A 15,332-nucleotide genomic window follows, 5' to 3' on the forward strand; every position below is an offset into this window, starting at 1 on the left:
TCTAGGGTGTGGGGGCGAAGCCCCACTCCCCCCTAATGGGAGCCCTTGGTAATATTATTTTTAACTCCTTGCCTAGATGAGAGAAAACATTGACATAACTGACATCAGAATAACAGCTACTTTCATGTTAAACTATTGTGCCATTTATAAAATTATACGATTCCAAAATTTGATCCTAACTGTTCCTGAATGTATTACTTACTATATTTTGATAAAATGAATATGAGCATTTTAGATTTACTATTTTGCACTCATCGAAAAAAAATCTCGGAGTATTACCTTTCGTTTCCCTTCAATGATTTTAGTTAGATTCATAACAATTACTCATTATATTCCGAAAAGTATTACTCATTTTTGCAGTTCCTTTTAGTTACGGTCTGCAATTCACAGTTGGTAACGCTGAGCGTGCGCAGTGGAGTGATTTCGTACAGGGGAAGACTGCTGATGGCAGAATTGTAGGTACGTATATGTTGCCGTTAGAATATCAATACTTACGTTTGCATTATACAAAATTCCTTTGCATGATACATGAAAAATAAGGTCGGTACAGTTATTACTTACAACCACTAATTGGATTAGTTTGCAGGCCAAAATTAGTACGGTTTGGAAGTGACTAGAACAGTGTTAGTGACGGTTTAGATATTTGTTGCGATTGCGTGGAAATATCCCAGAGTTACGTGTAAAAATACATTGCCGTAAGAAACTGGTGCAAGTAGTGTTATTCTATAGTGTTGCACAGTAGTCTTGTAGGTTTAATACGGCATTGATGGTATTATTGTGATAGAAAACAAACTAAAATGAAAGTGGCTCAGAGTGAACAGTATTTTTTTTTCCGTTATGTAGATAAGCCTATATCAAGAAGAGTTGATATTTAGTACATGACAGGTGCAGTTAAATTCGAAATTACATCCTTTATAAGAATTCTATGTCATTATTTTTTTATTTATGTGATTTTTATGTTGTATTAGTCGTAAAAAAGATAATAGACACTATACGAAAGCTGTAATGGTTCTTTTACGACTAAATGGCTCACGAATAATGACCCTTGTACTCAAACTGAACAACAAGCAATTATCATAAGTAGTAGTCACCTGAAAGATGAAAACGATTGAATTTGTGTAAATTTCATATCGTTTCGTTAATCATATGATTGTTTTCGTTCTTATTCTTGAGTATATTAAGATTTTAGTACAATGAATTGTGCTTTGCACTAGTCATTAAGACCAGTTAATGTGTAATAAGTATACTTTAAATTAATTTATATGATGATTATTTGTATGCTTGAACACCGAACTGACGGAGTACCGTTGTTGCATCGTAATCTGCAAATTCTGGTTTCGAAATCCAGAATTGACTATTTTCTCTCCACCTTTCCCCCTCTCTTCCAGGCACAGTAGTCGGATCCTTATTTACCACCATTAATTATACACCCTTCTACTGATTAACTTACCATTCCTGGTATTCCCAGTAGAGAAGAACAAAGGCCAATTGACTTGAGAACATATATAATAAATATATAAGTACGACATACATTGATTCAGTCTCTTTTGACAATGGTTAGTAGAACATTATCAGAATGACTCAATACTACTACTTACTACTCGAAGCCCTATATATATATATATATATATATATATACTTACTCTTGCTAGTTTAGTGGTTAGCGCGTGGTCCTGGAAGACCAGTAGAAATTTTAACACATTACAATGTTTCGAATTATATCTTAAACTGTAGGTCGACGTCCATCTCATGACCTCGATGCTGCTTCCACAAATAAGAAGCACCTTTATTTATTTTATTTAATTAATTAATTATTTAAGGTTGGGGATGAGTTATTGAGGGGAAAAAAAAATGATTCCGTTGTAGAAAATCCGAAATAGTTGCAATGCATAGTTGATCGTCCAACTTAAATCTATGGTCTTCGTGAGTTGTAAAGAGAAAACCAATGATGGGACTCTTGAAATTTGTACCTGGACTAAACTATTTATTTTCATGGATGGCATTTAGATCTGATTATACCTACCGTCGCTAACGCGCCTGCTCTGCTCCCTACGGACGCATCCCTTCGCTGTCGCTCAGGACTTTCTTCTTCACTTCTGACCTGACTCAGTTACATATAACGAACCGTAATCACTACCAAATGATTTTGGAGAGGAACTAAATAATACCCATTTTCATTATTAAAATACAGTATGTCCATATTTAATTAAACATGTACTAAAGTCCTGTGGGGCAGGGTTTTAGAACACAGGTCCCCCTTCTGATTTAGCTGTAATAGAGACAGAAAACATCATGTCCTGCGGGGCTCTAACCCTCGTTCGTTCGGCAATACTATGTTAATTAAATATTAAACTTTGGTACAGAAATAAATCAATCAAGCTACTAATCTATATAGGAGAACCTATTTCTAGGACTTTTCCGTCCGTGGCCATCCGTTTCTCGTTCAAATGGCATATTCTTACAATATGTGTGATAATTCTCTTTTGAACAGCATGTATTTCATTTATTTCCGCTTATGGGCAAAGAAAGGTATAGCACTATGTAAAAAGATGGGTGCCAAGATTTCTTTTTAATAAGATTGCCCTTATACTATTTTTAATATATTATTATTTACGTATTCACTAGATCTGTGCAGTTTAAATTAACCCTTATAGAATTCGGCTTTTTAAAGAATACTTTCATTCAAGCGGCTACAGTATTATTCCTATATATCGTAGGATCATGGTTCGTACCTCGATTTTTTCACAATAGAGGAACTTTTCAAATGGTACCATTCTCATCTCCCTATCATGTCCCTGACGTGGGAAATTTTGAGAGAAATCGGGATTCTTCTTCATATATATATATGAAGTAAGGGCGGGAAAAATATTTATCAATGATCCCCACACTGTCCCAGATTACCGCAAAAGACCCTGATCTCAGATTTTAAAAAAAAAAAAAATGAGATATCCCTATTGTTTCTAGGATCATGGCTCGTCCATCATTCCCTTCAGAATAGAACTGCGTTTCAAACTGTGCCATTCACATGTCTCCATCATGTATCAGAGACGGAAAAATTGCGAAGAACGGGATTTTTTGGTTAGCATACTCTTTTTTTTAAAACTTTTTGTCCCTCTGGACAGGGTTAGCTGGTTTAAACCAAAAAAAAAAAAAAGCGAAAAATGCTTTAAATCATATGAACTTCATGGTGACGTTTCCACATATCATACCACCTGCATTAGTATCATCTCCCTTTCAGCTTTAATCAAGGCTTCGTATGTTCAATTCTCTGTCGAACCACGACCCTTCTTTCAAGTTTAAACCAAGTAGCGGTTCGGATGTCAGTTTAACCTAAATTCTTCTTACCTCGGTATTACATAAGTATGTTAAACCTAAACACAAAAAACGAAACCAAATTGTATGCCTGAATGTCTGTTGTTTTATTAAGAAGCCATGGTTGCTTAAATATATTAATAGAAATTAGCAAAAAATTATCGACTGACTATGTAACTTCCAACGTTAGCTCGGATTGGCCTTCCCGTTTTAATTTAATTCAATGATATCTACATACTAAATTTGTACTTTAATACCTCAGGTTTAACGTACTGATTATAACGTTGACCATAAAATTTTATATGCCAAGCAATAACAGGATTTTTCCGTTATTGCCTTGTATTTAAAGTAATAACAGGATTTTCCCAATGGGCGGAAGTTTCCCGATTCATATACAATTCTGTATAATGGTTTCATTTGTGCAACTGTTTATCTTTTTGTCCTTCTGAAATGACTCTTGACAATTATATTAACAAGTAAGAAAGATCAGTACAACGTATTTTTATCAGGAGTCCTTCGTGAGTGAGTCGCCAGACTCTTCGCATTTGTGGCCTATTAGCCCCGCTTTCGAATCCAAATTGAGAACAATTTCTCTCGGATGTAAACCGAGAAGCGGTTTGGACTCCGCTTTAAGCTTATGTGATCCCTCCCAGCACAACCCCTTTGCTACGTAATAACACGAAGGCGAAACAAACTTATTTCTGTCCATGTGTAATATAAATACAGGGAGCAAACTATTTAAACCAACAAAACCGGATTTAAACCCAAACAACGTGGTTTTTTAGGTTTTTTCAATAAAAACTATAGTTTTATGACAGGGTTGGCTGGTTTAAACCAAAAACACATTTGTGGGTTATCACGTTTCATTCCCGTATATTATTTTTATCATATTCAGACCCAAATTCCCCATTCATTACTAAAAGACAGTATACTACAAAAGCAACTTTTTTTTTCATTTTATGAATGTTTCTTTTATGATTTTTTTTATAGTTTATTACAGGGATGCAAATAAGCAACAAAATTTTACTCGCCCAAGAAAAAAGCTCCTAGCCTACATCCTACAATAGAAATCATTTACTTACCTTCGGTACGATGTTAAATACTCGCCCACACCGAAGAACCACTCGCCTCGGGCGAGTGGTTATTTGCATTCCCGGTTTATTATTATTATTGTTTTGCAATTGCAATCAAAAAAAAATTCTAAATATTGTTTCGTTTTAATAATGTTAGTATTGATAAAATACATCGAAAAGTCGTACTTCTCTTTGGGAGGGAGGATCATACAAACCCCACGAGAGGCATTTATTGAAATCAGAAGTAGGCCTATCTTTGGTATCTATTTATGTATAATTGGGTCCGAGCCAAAGTGGACTTAAATAATTCGTATCTTTATTCACTTTTCTTACTGATATGCACATTAAGTTGTTGTGTTTCTTTAACTTGGACTAATAAAAGTCTTAGTGAACTAACTTGAATCAAATTAGTTCTTCTGTACTCTGCAGTATTTTGAAATTGTCCATATGTATTTCTGTGTAATGGTTTCATTTCTGCAAGTGTTTATCTTTTTGTCCTTCTGAAATGACTCTTGACAATTATATTAACAAGTATGTAAAGATCAGTATAACGCATTTTTATCATGAGTCCTTCGTGAGTGAGTCGGCAGACGTATCGCATTGGTAACCAATTAGTCCTGGTTTCGAGTTCAAATGAAGGACAATTTCTCTCGGATGTAAGCCGAGAAGCGGTTTGAATTCCGCTTTAAGCTTATGTGAACCCTACCTGCATAACCCGATTGTTGCATAATAACACCAAGGCGAAACAAACTTATTTCTGTCCATATGTCATATAAATACAGAGAGGAAATTATTTAAACCAAAGTACCTGGTTTACACACACACAAAAACAGTTTAAACAAAAAAACGGTTTTTTTGGTTTTATCAATAAAAACTATGGTTTTTGACAACCCTGCCTCTGGATCCTCCTGTGTTAACGCAGGGATCTGAAAAAGATTTGATAAATACTACTCGGTGTAGTGAATGTTCAAATTTTCAATCTTCTAGGTGCAAAAGTAAGCCTGCCATAAATAATAAAAGTATGCCTAACCATTTTTTAATTTTTTTTTCAGGATCTCAGGTAGACATTACCTGAAACATCCCTATTTACCCTAGGATCATGGTTCGCCCATCATTCTCTTCAAGATAGAACTGCCTTTCAAACGGTACCATTCACATGTCTCCATCATGTATCTGAAGTGGAGAAATCGTAAATAAAGGGATTCTTTGGTTAAAATATCCCTTTTTTTGAAACTTAGCCCATGATTCTCTTCAGAATAGAAATGCTTTTCAAACGGTACCATTCACATGTCTCCATCATGTATCTGAAAATCGCGAAAAGAAGGATTTATAGTAAAATATCCCTTTTTTTTTACATTTTTGCCCCTCTGGACCCCCCTGTGGTAACGCTGAGATCTTTAAAAACGTCTGATAAATACTACTCAGTTGACTGAATGTTTGTGCAGAGTTTCAATTTTCTAGGTGCAAAAGTAAGGCTGCACAAAATAATAAAAATGGGCCTAACAGAAAAGGGTTTTTGTAAGTTATTATGTTATCACCTCCTATGTCTCGACGCAGAAAGGCGTGAAAGCATACGTAACGTGTTCTACAATGCCTGTAGACTTAAAAGAAAAAAAGAAACGAGTAAAAAATTTTATTGGTTCTTTTTTAATCGAATAATGAAGACTACTTTAGTGCCTAAAAATAGGTACTAGAACTCCAAAGGGGTAATGTAACTGCTTGATTTAATAGGATTGATAACAGTTAAAAAGTACATCTCAGTGTTCATACAATTTAATCTCTGTAAATCCGATGTTGAGATAAAGTGGCTGTCGTTCATGCAAAAAGTCATATCGTTTCCTCCTCCAACTGGATTTGGTAAACATAACTGAGATTTCATTCCACTAATACCAGGTGGACATGAGATATGACATCTGAGATTGTGTCCCCCTATTTGAATCTGGTGATTGTCATCAGGGGCGTCATTTCTGCAATATATGACAAATGAAACATAGAACTGGAGTAACTTATATTGTATAAATAAAGTGTTTGCTTAATCGATTCGATATTGCAATCAAATTTTACAAAAAAAAAAAAAAAATCATGAGACTTCCGAGGTGCCTGCGGCTGGCACGCATGCTTCCTTTTGAGTTCATTACATAGTAGGATCTATGTTCGAGTTCTGTCTCTCATATGATCTTTGTTCTGAAGTGGAATTTAAAGCTTCAAGCCAACTGGTAACGCAACAACAAGCCTGAATTATAGCACTGGGAAATCAACACATATGAATTGCATCCATAAGTAATACTTCCCGTTAATTATTTCGATTCAATAATAACGAAGAAATACGATATAATCGTTATGACTTACATTTTTGAAAAAGATGAGAAAATTTTCATCCTTTTTAATAGAAATGCAATTTTAATTTATATGTAGAACTAATGGATAGGTGTTAGTTTTCGTATTAACGTTTGTGAGGAAAATATTGTTAATGCTTTATTGTGAGTGCCATTCGAATTTGAAAAGCTAGAAAACAATTGCGTTTTATTCGAAATTCCGAAATTCGCAGCATTCATAAAATTGTCTCCAATTTACCTTGTTTGCAATGAAGGAATTTTAGATATCAACCCTCTTTACCAGCTAAGTTGTTTTGTACTTTATAATCGTGTATCTTTTCGTTGCAAATAAATTTCAGTACGATAATAAAATGTTTTAATTTTCAGAATTTACTATTAAAATATAACCCACTACAGTTGGTGAAGAAGACAATGGAAATTTGTAAAATCCTAACAAAACTAGCATTAACAACTGCACTTGTTGCAGTGCACAATTAAACACCGATGCTAGCGATGAAAGGTAAGTCTATTTATTTTTAAATTACGGTAGTTTATAACGTTCATTTGTAATGGTATAAATGTGCATGTTCAGTCGCCAGGAAAAATGCATACTATCCTTTTCTACGTGTTCTTTTGTCATTAGCATCCGAACAAATATGTTACTTTTAAGTTCATTAAAATTGAAATATAACATCATCATACATAAAATATATAATTTTCGTAGAATTTGTTAAATTTTTAGTATCAAGCAAAAAACAAAGACAGAAGAGAAGTGGGAAGAAATAGGGGTGGAGACAACAAAACCAAATAAGTTAAAAATAAATAAATAAATAAATGAAATTAAAAACAGGCAGAATTGTTAACGTAGTAGACAGCATGCGTCATTTGTTGTCTGTAATGCAGTTTTTTTTTTTTTTTTTTTTTTCATCATGCTTAATTTTATGCATTCAGCCATCATGCATCTTTTACTGGAAAGTCTGGCAGAACTAAATGACGTTTTCGATATTTATTTAAAGTTAATCAGAATTTAGTATTCCCTTAAATAGGACTCTAAATATTTTTCCTGAACTAAGTGCCAAAAATAAAATCCAATTTGATACACAGGCCTACATATTTCGCCCTTAAATTATATTTGCAAGTATAAAAAGTACAGTTGAAACAGCAGCGTTGTTCGGCTCTGAAATTTCACGTCTCGCTTCAAATGGATCCGACTTAACACTCTAAACACGAGTCTTTCTTTCACACCGGCATGCTAAAATAAATTGATAGTCGAGATTGTTTGAATCTATTGTTTGAGCAGTTAATGCCGCATGTTTCATGGTTAATCTGGATGCAACAGAATTTTGGTGTCTCTCAAGCAAGAACACAGAAAGGCTAGAATAAACAAGTATAGCTGATAATTCAATGGAATTAAATATACTTGAAGTTCAAGGTAAATTGGAAGCTTTGAACGTATACCAGACTAGTTGCGGCGAAGCATCTGGCCCTCTGAACACTATATGTTAAAATCATGCTAAACTAAGAGCTCTGATTCTTTACTTGTTCTAATAATAAGCAGCGAGAGCATATTCGTATTTAGTATCATCATTATCCATTTTAAATACCGGTAATTAAATTGAATGGAGTTGCAATTAAATCGCCACAATATATTACTGTAGAAATACACAAATATTAATATTTTAATTTAAACATGGTTACTTTCTTTGGTCTATTTTGAAATAATTGAATTTGGAACAGTCTAATTTTTAAATTGCAATTAAATCGTCACCGTAGTTTTTAAGCTGCACTCTAGCAGCATTGTTGGCATCAGGCAGGAAGGTAGCGTACGTAGCTACACCTATTAGCTTGACAGATACTAGTAGGAATTAGCGTTACAGACTGACATGTTTTTATATTATAAGTAGGATTTGTATTTTGTATTTAATCCATCAAAGAACCTAAAAATAAGAAATACTTATAAATGAAAAACTGGGAATAGTGACTTGAGAAAATAAAAATAGTCGTATTTCCAGTCGCCACGGATTTTTGAGACCTACCCTTAATAGACCGTATGAAAAAAGTTTCAAGTAATAATTAAAAACGGAGCTCAAAATGTGTCACTTGAAGGGTAAGACGTTTAAATATAAAAGTCTTAAATACTTGCTTTTCTGTGTGAGATAATTTTCCTATGACTTTTGTAGACTGAATGTTTTTTCAAATACTTTGATAGATTTGAAGAGAGGATAATTGTACATGACTTTCTCTGTTGTATCGTTTTTGTGATAATGCTAGGAGCTTAATTTGGCAAATAATCGAAGACAATTGTACGCGTTTTAAACAAAATACTGTTTCTCAGCGTTTGTGTACAGCAGGATTCACTTCAAGTATAGTTTTCTAAAAATTATAAAGAATACTGCTACATTGTGACAAGAACGGTCCGTTCATTATACATTTACACAAAATACACACACACACACACATATATATATATATATATATATATATGCACAGTTAGTAAAAAGGTTTTTAAAAATTGACCATCGTACGTATTATGTCGGCATTTTAAGTTCAACAATGATTTTAAGATACTAGTTCATTGCATGCAATGTGACATATTATTTTTCTAGGGTTGGAAAACCTATAAAGAAGCTTTGAAGTACAATATTATTGTGTACCACAATGTGTAATAAAACAAAATATTTAATTAAATTTTAAAATGTATATAAAATAAGCAATATATAAAATAAAAGCAGTTTAAATATTTTTTAAAATTCATAATCAATAAAAAAATTAAAATGCCTTAACTTCTACAATGCAAATGACCAGCTATAAATTCTAAAACTAAAAAAATTCAAAAAAAATGTGCTAAAATATTAACATAACAAAAAAATCATATAAATACTGCTAAATTCTCTTCCGGGTATAAAAGATTCTATTTTAACATCAAAACTCTACAAATTAAATTATTCATAATTAATTTTACTACTCCATCATTCTATCCATCAAAAATTCTGCTCGTCATCATTACCAAAAATAAATAAATATACATTACCTTCTCTAGTCTTTAAATCATACCAATCCATATCATGCTCTATAATTATTCAATTATTCAAAATCAATTCATTAAATTCTTATTCTAAATTATTTCTATAATATCAAATTTTATCTTTAAATTTCTACTTCCATATTTCTAATTAATTCTAAACTACGCTATCTACGCCCCCAAAACTTACATTAATTTAAATTACTTCTTAAAAAAACTAAATAAATATTAAAACCATGCAATAATTTCATATATAAAAATTATTTAAAATTCACGACCCAAACAAAAAATCTCCATTCAACATACCTCCAAAAGTTTCTAACTACCTTTTACATTATAAAACCAGTCACATTTAAAATAAATTACAAACCTATTTTTAAGGTTTTAGCATGGTGGAGTGCGCGGTCATTACATAATTGTCTCTCTGTAATTTGTTAGATCAGCATTGTGAGACCTATATATTTGCTTAGATATTTTTGTTACAGTTTCTTCAGTAAAGAATTTTAGAACTTCATTGTAGAACTGGAATTCGTAAGTCATACTCACTGGTCTTCACGAGTAGTCATTCTTTGGTTAGCATAATTTTCAAATGTTCCACTTGATACACCGAAAATAATCCGGAATCAGCTATTCCACAATTTAGGTGGGGCCGCGGTGGCTCAGTGGTAGAGCGTTCACCTCTGGTGCTTGAGGTCCTGGGTTCGATCCCAGCTCCCGCCAAGTGAACTTTGTGGTGGACAAACACCGTGTGCGTGGGTTTTCTCGGGGTTCTCCCGTTTCCTCCCACTTTCTTTCTTCCACCATTTCATTCATTACTCATCATCACCGTCTCCTTTAGCCTAACCGGCATAACCGTGGGACGTAAAACAAAGATTTCATTTCATTTCACAATTTAGGTTCCATAATAAGCGTCCAGTTTTAGTATAGATCTGTTTTTGATCATCTTAACTTGCCAGAGACGTTGTGTGAGTGTGTGTGTGAAGGAACAATAATTTGAATTGATAAGAGTCATATAATTATTTGCAGCATTTGTTGTGGATTTAATTGAAATGTAGCAATTTTTGTGAATTGCTATTGTGTGTAAGCTGCTAATGCTGAGAGCTTGTGTCATTTTGGCGGTGAGAGGAAAGTGTTATTTCTGCGTTCAGATAAAGGATAGAATGAAGTTCATAAGTCGCAAATACCATTCCAATTATCTTCATCTCAACTGCCGTGCCATAAGTAAGATTGCTGTCGACTGTTGTATGCTGCAACTGGATACACGTCATCTAGATGTGCTAGCTGTGTAAATCTTCAGTGCAATCGTATCAGCTATTGGTAAGCAGTAAAGAATAGTTCATCTACTACTCACCATTTGCGCTTGTATGTTGCACTAAATGCTCTTCTTCTTGTTGTGTACGTTCTTCTGAATTGTTTCCTTTTAGCGCTTATATAATATCTAACAAGGTAACAACAAATGTTGGAATAGTAAATTAGTATGATACAGATATTGCAGTAAAAAATATTAAAAAATAATAAGGGTTTATTACAGATAGTGTCGAAAAAGAAACTTGTTGAAAACAAGATAGGTAAGTAGTACAAAGTTCATACAGTCCTTAAAAGTCGTGGTAATCTTTTTGAAAGCATAATGTACAGTCATGTCCAAAATGATTGTCGCATGTCTATAAATATGTTGTTGTAGGAATATAATTTGATAACGATTTCGCCAGGTATTTCTTGTAATGTTAGTATGTGTATAATGGGCAAAGACATGTATGTGGTAAATTTCATGTCAAGAGAGCACTAAATAAGAACAATATGACGAAAAAAATACCTTCTTGTTCACTTAGCAACATTTTGTTTTACTCATTCTAATTTTCGTATTTATAATTATTTTCCTGTGAAATTTAGCACACATACATTTCCCAATTATACACACAGTAACAGTGTTAAAAATACCTGCAAAAATCATTATCAAAGTATATTCCCACAACAAGACGGTTATAGATATGCGACAGTCATTTTGGACATGACTGTACAAACAATTTAGGAACTGGTTGTGATTTTTAAGATTATATTTTTTCCAGGATTCGGTGAGTACATGTAATATTCGTTTTGTCAGTAAGATGAAATCAAAGGTACAAACTTGTCTGTGTAGTTGGAGAATATCAGTCTGGGCGGTGAAAATGTACGCAAGAGAAATGCACAATCGTTTCTGTCTTAACAGATAATGTCCTAATGGGAATTCCTGGACTAAAAGTTTAGTATTAAGGATCTGTACGAAGCTTTATATATCTTTCTGACTTTTGAATAATCTGTTAAGGATTATTTATTGTCCCATGTCTTTTTTTCTATATTGGAGAGTAACTGATGGAATGGGTATAAATTTGCTCTATGAAATTAATAAGTGAATCAGTGAGTAGGAAAAGGAGAAAAAATTCCACAACACTTTAAGAGTTGGTAAACAAAAAACAAAATCACGTACTGAAAGTTCCGTTTCTTATACAAAAATATTTGTGTTGAAAATTTGTAGCGTATGTTAAGGCTTTTGATTCTCCAAAATATCAAGAACTTAATGAAATTAGATATTATTTATTCATAGTGAAATGGGCTATTTTAAGTTTTTATTTTTGGAATATTTTCCTTTTCTACTCACTGATTCAATTATTGTAGTATAGCATATGATCACATATATAAGCTCAATAGAAATATTATTTAAAAAAAACTACCTAATTACGTGCCACTAGTATTACATAGATTGTACTGTTTCAAGGGCATTTGAAACTGTGGTCTACGTAACATCAGGTAGCACTTAGTTAAGTTTCGACAATTCAAATAAGCGTCCACTTATCTCTCGAAGCTATCTCCCAATTTATTTAGTTCTTTAACCTACAAAAACAAGTTGGAAACGAATGGAAACCCGACCTATGTAAACGCTTTCAGGATCATCTTGTGGCTTGTGTTAAGCCTCAACTTCAATGCATTTACCATATTCTAAAATAATAACTGATTACTGCATTACATTATCAGGCTGATGATTGTATCATATAATAATATATTATACTATTGTACTCATATAATAATATATTTGTACTATAGATAAGTTCATACAATTTTGCAGAATTTTACCTTCGATAATTCACATTTCTAAACATAGATCAAGTTGATATCAGTTTGTAGGTTTTGTCGTAGTCTACTTTCATCAGTAGACTTTACAGAGCAATACGAATTCTTAGTTGCAATGATCCAATATTTCTTTAATACTGCCATTATGAACTGTTAATATGAGCTTTTTAGTGCATCACAAGATGTCCATTATTATAGCATTACTTTCTTTGTCCGCCACTAAAGTCCGAGAACTCACATATCTAATGTTTAATTGATATTTTTTTCATAATTTTGGTGCATTTGATTCGTAGGGCCTTAATTAGTTGGCTTAATTTGTTTCATATCATGATGTGTGTTATAATTTAAAGTATGATATTTGGCATTTATCATACATCGAGCAATCGACGAAGAGAACAGGACCACCCGTTTAAAGTATTTGCATGGATAAATACATAGGCATAATAATGTTAGTTATCATTAGGTTAATGAAACATTATTACATTTATATTCCATGCCCAGTTAAATTAAAATATAATCATTACATCAATCATTCAACTTTTTTTTTATCTAGTAAAGTAAATAATCATACAGGATGAATCAAAATTATATTATCACTCAAATCTATTCACCGTGGTAGAAATTTACCATTCATCAAATATAAAGACTTTACATGACGTTCTCAATCTGTTCGCCATCATGTCTAACACATAACACATCTGGGCCTTTGTCATTTTTTTTTTTTTAACACATTCAGGTTAGTGTAAAGGGACAAGTTTTGCCGATAGATGTCACTACATTCTTCCTATCTCTCTCATGTATTTTTTATCTTTCACGAAAATTTACAATTTTCAACCTCGAGACTTCAAATTTTTAGAGAAGGAACTTCATAACCTATTAAAGGGAACAATCCGTGCCGATTTTTTATTTAAAATTTTCTTCATTGTTGAATCAGTTTCATTGTTAAAGATTTGGATATCCATTTGAATAACACTAGTTAACAAAGGTTTTATTACATAAAAGGAAATACCTGTTCTTAAAGGAACTTTTTGCGCTGAATTCGAATATGCACTCGGTTTTTCTCCATCACGTACGATTTTCCCGTAACAGAGGGATTTTCGGGAAAATCCCTCAAAAATTTCCCTTTTTGTTTATTTTACACACCAAGATCTTGTCCCCTTGTATATACTAACATAGAAATTATACCTAAGTATACTTTGATTCATATTTAACAAACCCTCCAAGTTTCGTAATAATCGCTTTATTCTTTCTAGAGAAATAAATATGTTTGTATGTATACTGTGTGTACTGTTTATTGCACCTTATAGTAATGCTTTCAGATCTCCTGAGTTGGGGTAAAAACGATTTGCTTTATTACTACAAACACAGACATAAAATATAATACAATATAATTTACAAGTGTGACAATTTACAATAAACAATAATACAAATGTACCAAAAGGTCATGAAAAGACAATCAAAACTATCACAATATATGAAACTTCCATTGGGTTACAAAAACGTACACTACTTCCTTCTTTTGTAAGAAATGTTGCATTCTCTAACAAGACCCCAACAATAGTCCCCCATCATTGAAGGATCCCATCGTCCCTGGTACCTTTTCTCCATTGCCATTATATCTTGGTGGAATCTTTCCCCCTGTTCGTCGCTGAGAGCACCTAGGTTAGCAGGAAAGAAGCTGAGGTGGGAGTGCAAAAAGTGGATTTTTAAAGACATCCTACAACCCAACTCCTTGTATTTCTGTATCATGTCCTGTGCGATTTCTGTGTAACTCTCAGCTTTGTTATTGCCTAGAAAGTTGCGCACAACACACTTAAATGCTGTCCAGGCAGCTAGCTCAGCACTGTTTAACTTGCTGTCAAAGCTATCATCAAGCATTAATTTCCTAATTTGGGGACCAATAAACACTCCCGCTGAAATCTTAGCATCACTCAGGTTAGGGAACTTATCTCGCAAATACTTGAAACGTTCACCAGATGTGTCCATGGCTTTGACAAAGTTTTTCATAAGTCCTAACTTGATATGAAGTGGCGGTAGTAATATCTTATTAGGATCTACCAAAGGAGCGTATTTGACGTTGCATTCTCCAGGTACGTAATTCACTCTAGGTTCCCATTCCTTCACTTCATAATGTTTGTCATCAGCTCGGCTATCCCATAAACATAAAAAACATTGGTACTTCGTGTAACCGCGCTGCAGTCCTAATAAAATACCAACTACCTTGAGATCACAACATATTTGCCAACAATGGTCCTTGTAATTTATAAGATTTAGCAAAGTTGACATGGTGTCATAGGATTCCTTAATCTTCACTGAGTGCGCAAGTGGTATAGAAGGTTTTTTATTTCCATTATGTAAAAGGACAGCTTTAAGGCTGACCTTTGACGCGTCGATAAATAACCTCCATTCTTGTGGAACGTAAGGAATTCCTAGCTCCGCCATCAACCCATTTATATCCGTACATACGCACACATTATCTTGCATTGAGAAAAGAAATATACGTTG

The 15,332-nt window shown here is 33.2% G+C and overlaps 1 protein-coding gene across 5 annotated transcripts in view; it reads left to right on the top strand.

The window, feature by feature from the left end:
- Nucleotides 1-319: 319 nt before the first annotated feature.
- Axud1 (AXIN1 up-regulated 1) overlaps nt 320-15,332 on the top strand; it is a 44,122-nt gene continuing 29,109 nt past the window's right edge. The window contains exons 1-3 of one of the 5 annotated variants that reach the window (XM_081743807.1): nt 320-459; nt 7,088-7,220; nt 10,749-11,039. Coding sequence is in view for 4 of the 5 variants with exons in the window: in XM_081743800.1 (XP_081599926.1) it covers nt 7,205-7,220 (16 nt within the window). In the remaining variant the exon portion in view is untranslated. Of the gene's footprint in view, nt 541-644; nt 886-7,087; nt 7,221-10,748; nt 11,040-15,332 lie in introns of those variants that run through there. The other 4 variants (XM_081743800.1, XM_081743808.1, XM_081743803.1 and 1 more) reach the window with 4 other exon arrangements.

The sequence above is a fragment of the Thermobia domestica genome, chromosome 2 (assembly GCF_964235325.1).
Source record: "Thermobia domestica chromosome 2, izTheDome1.hap1.1, whole genome shotgun sequence".
Lineage (NCBI taxonomy): Eukaryota > Metazoa > Arthropoda > Insecta > Zygentoma > Lepismatidae > Thermobia > Thermobia domestica.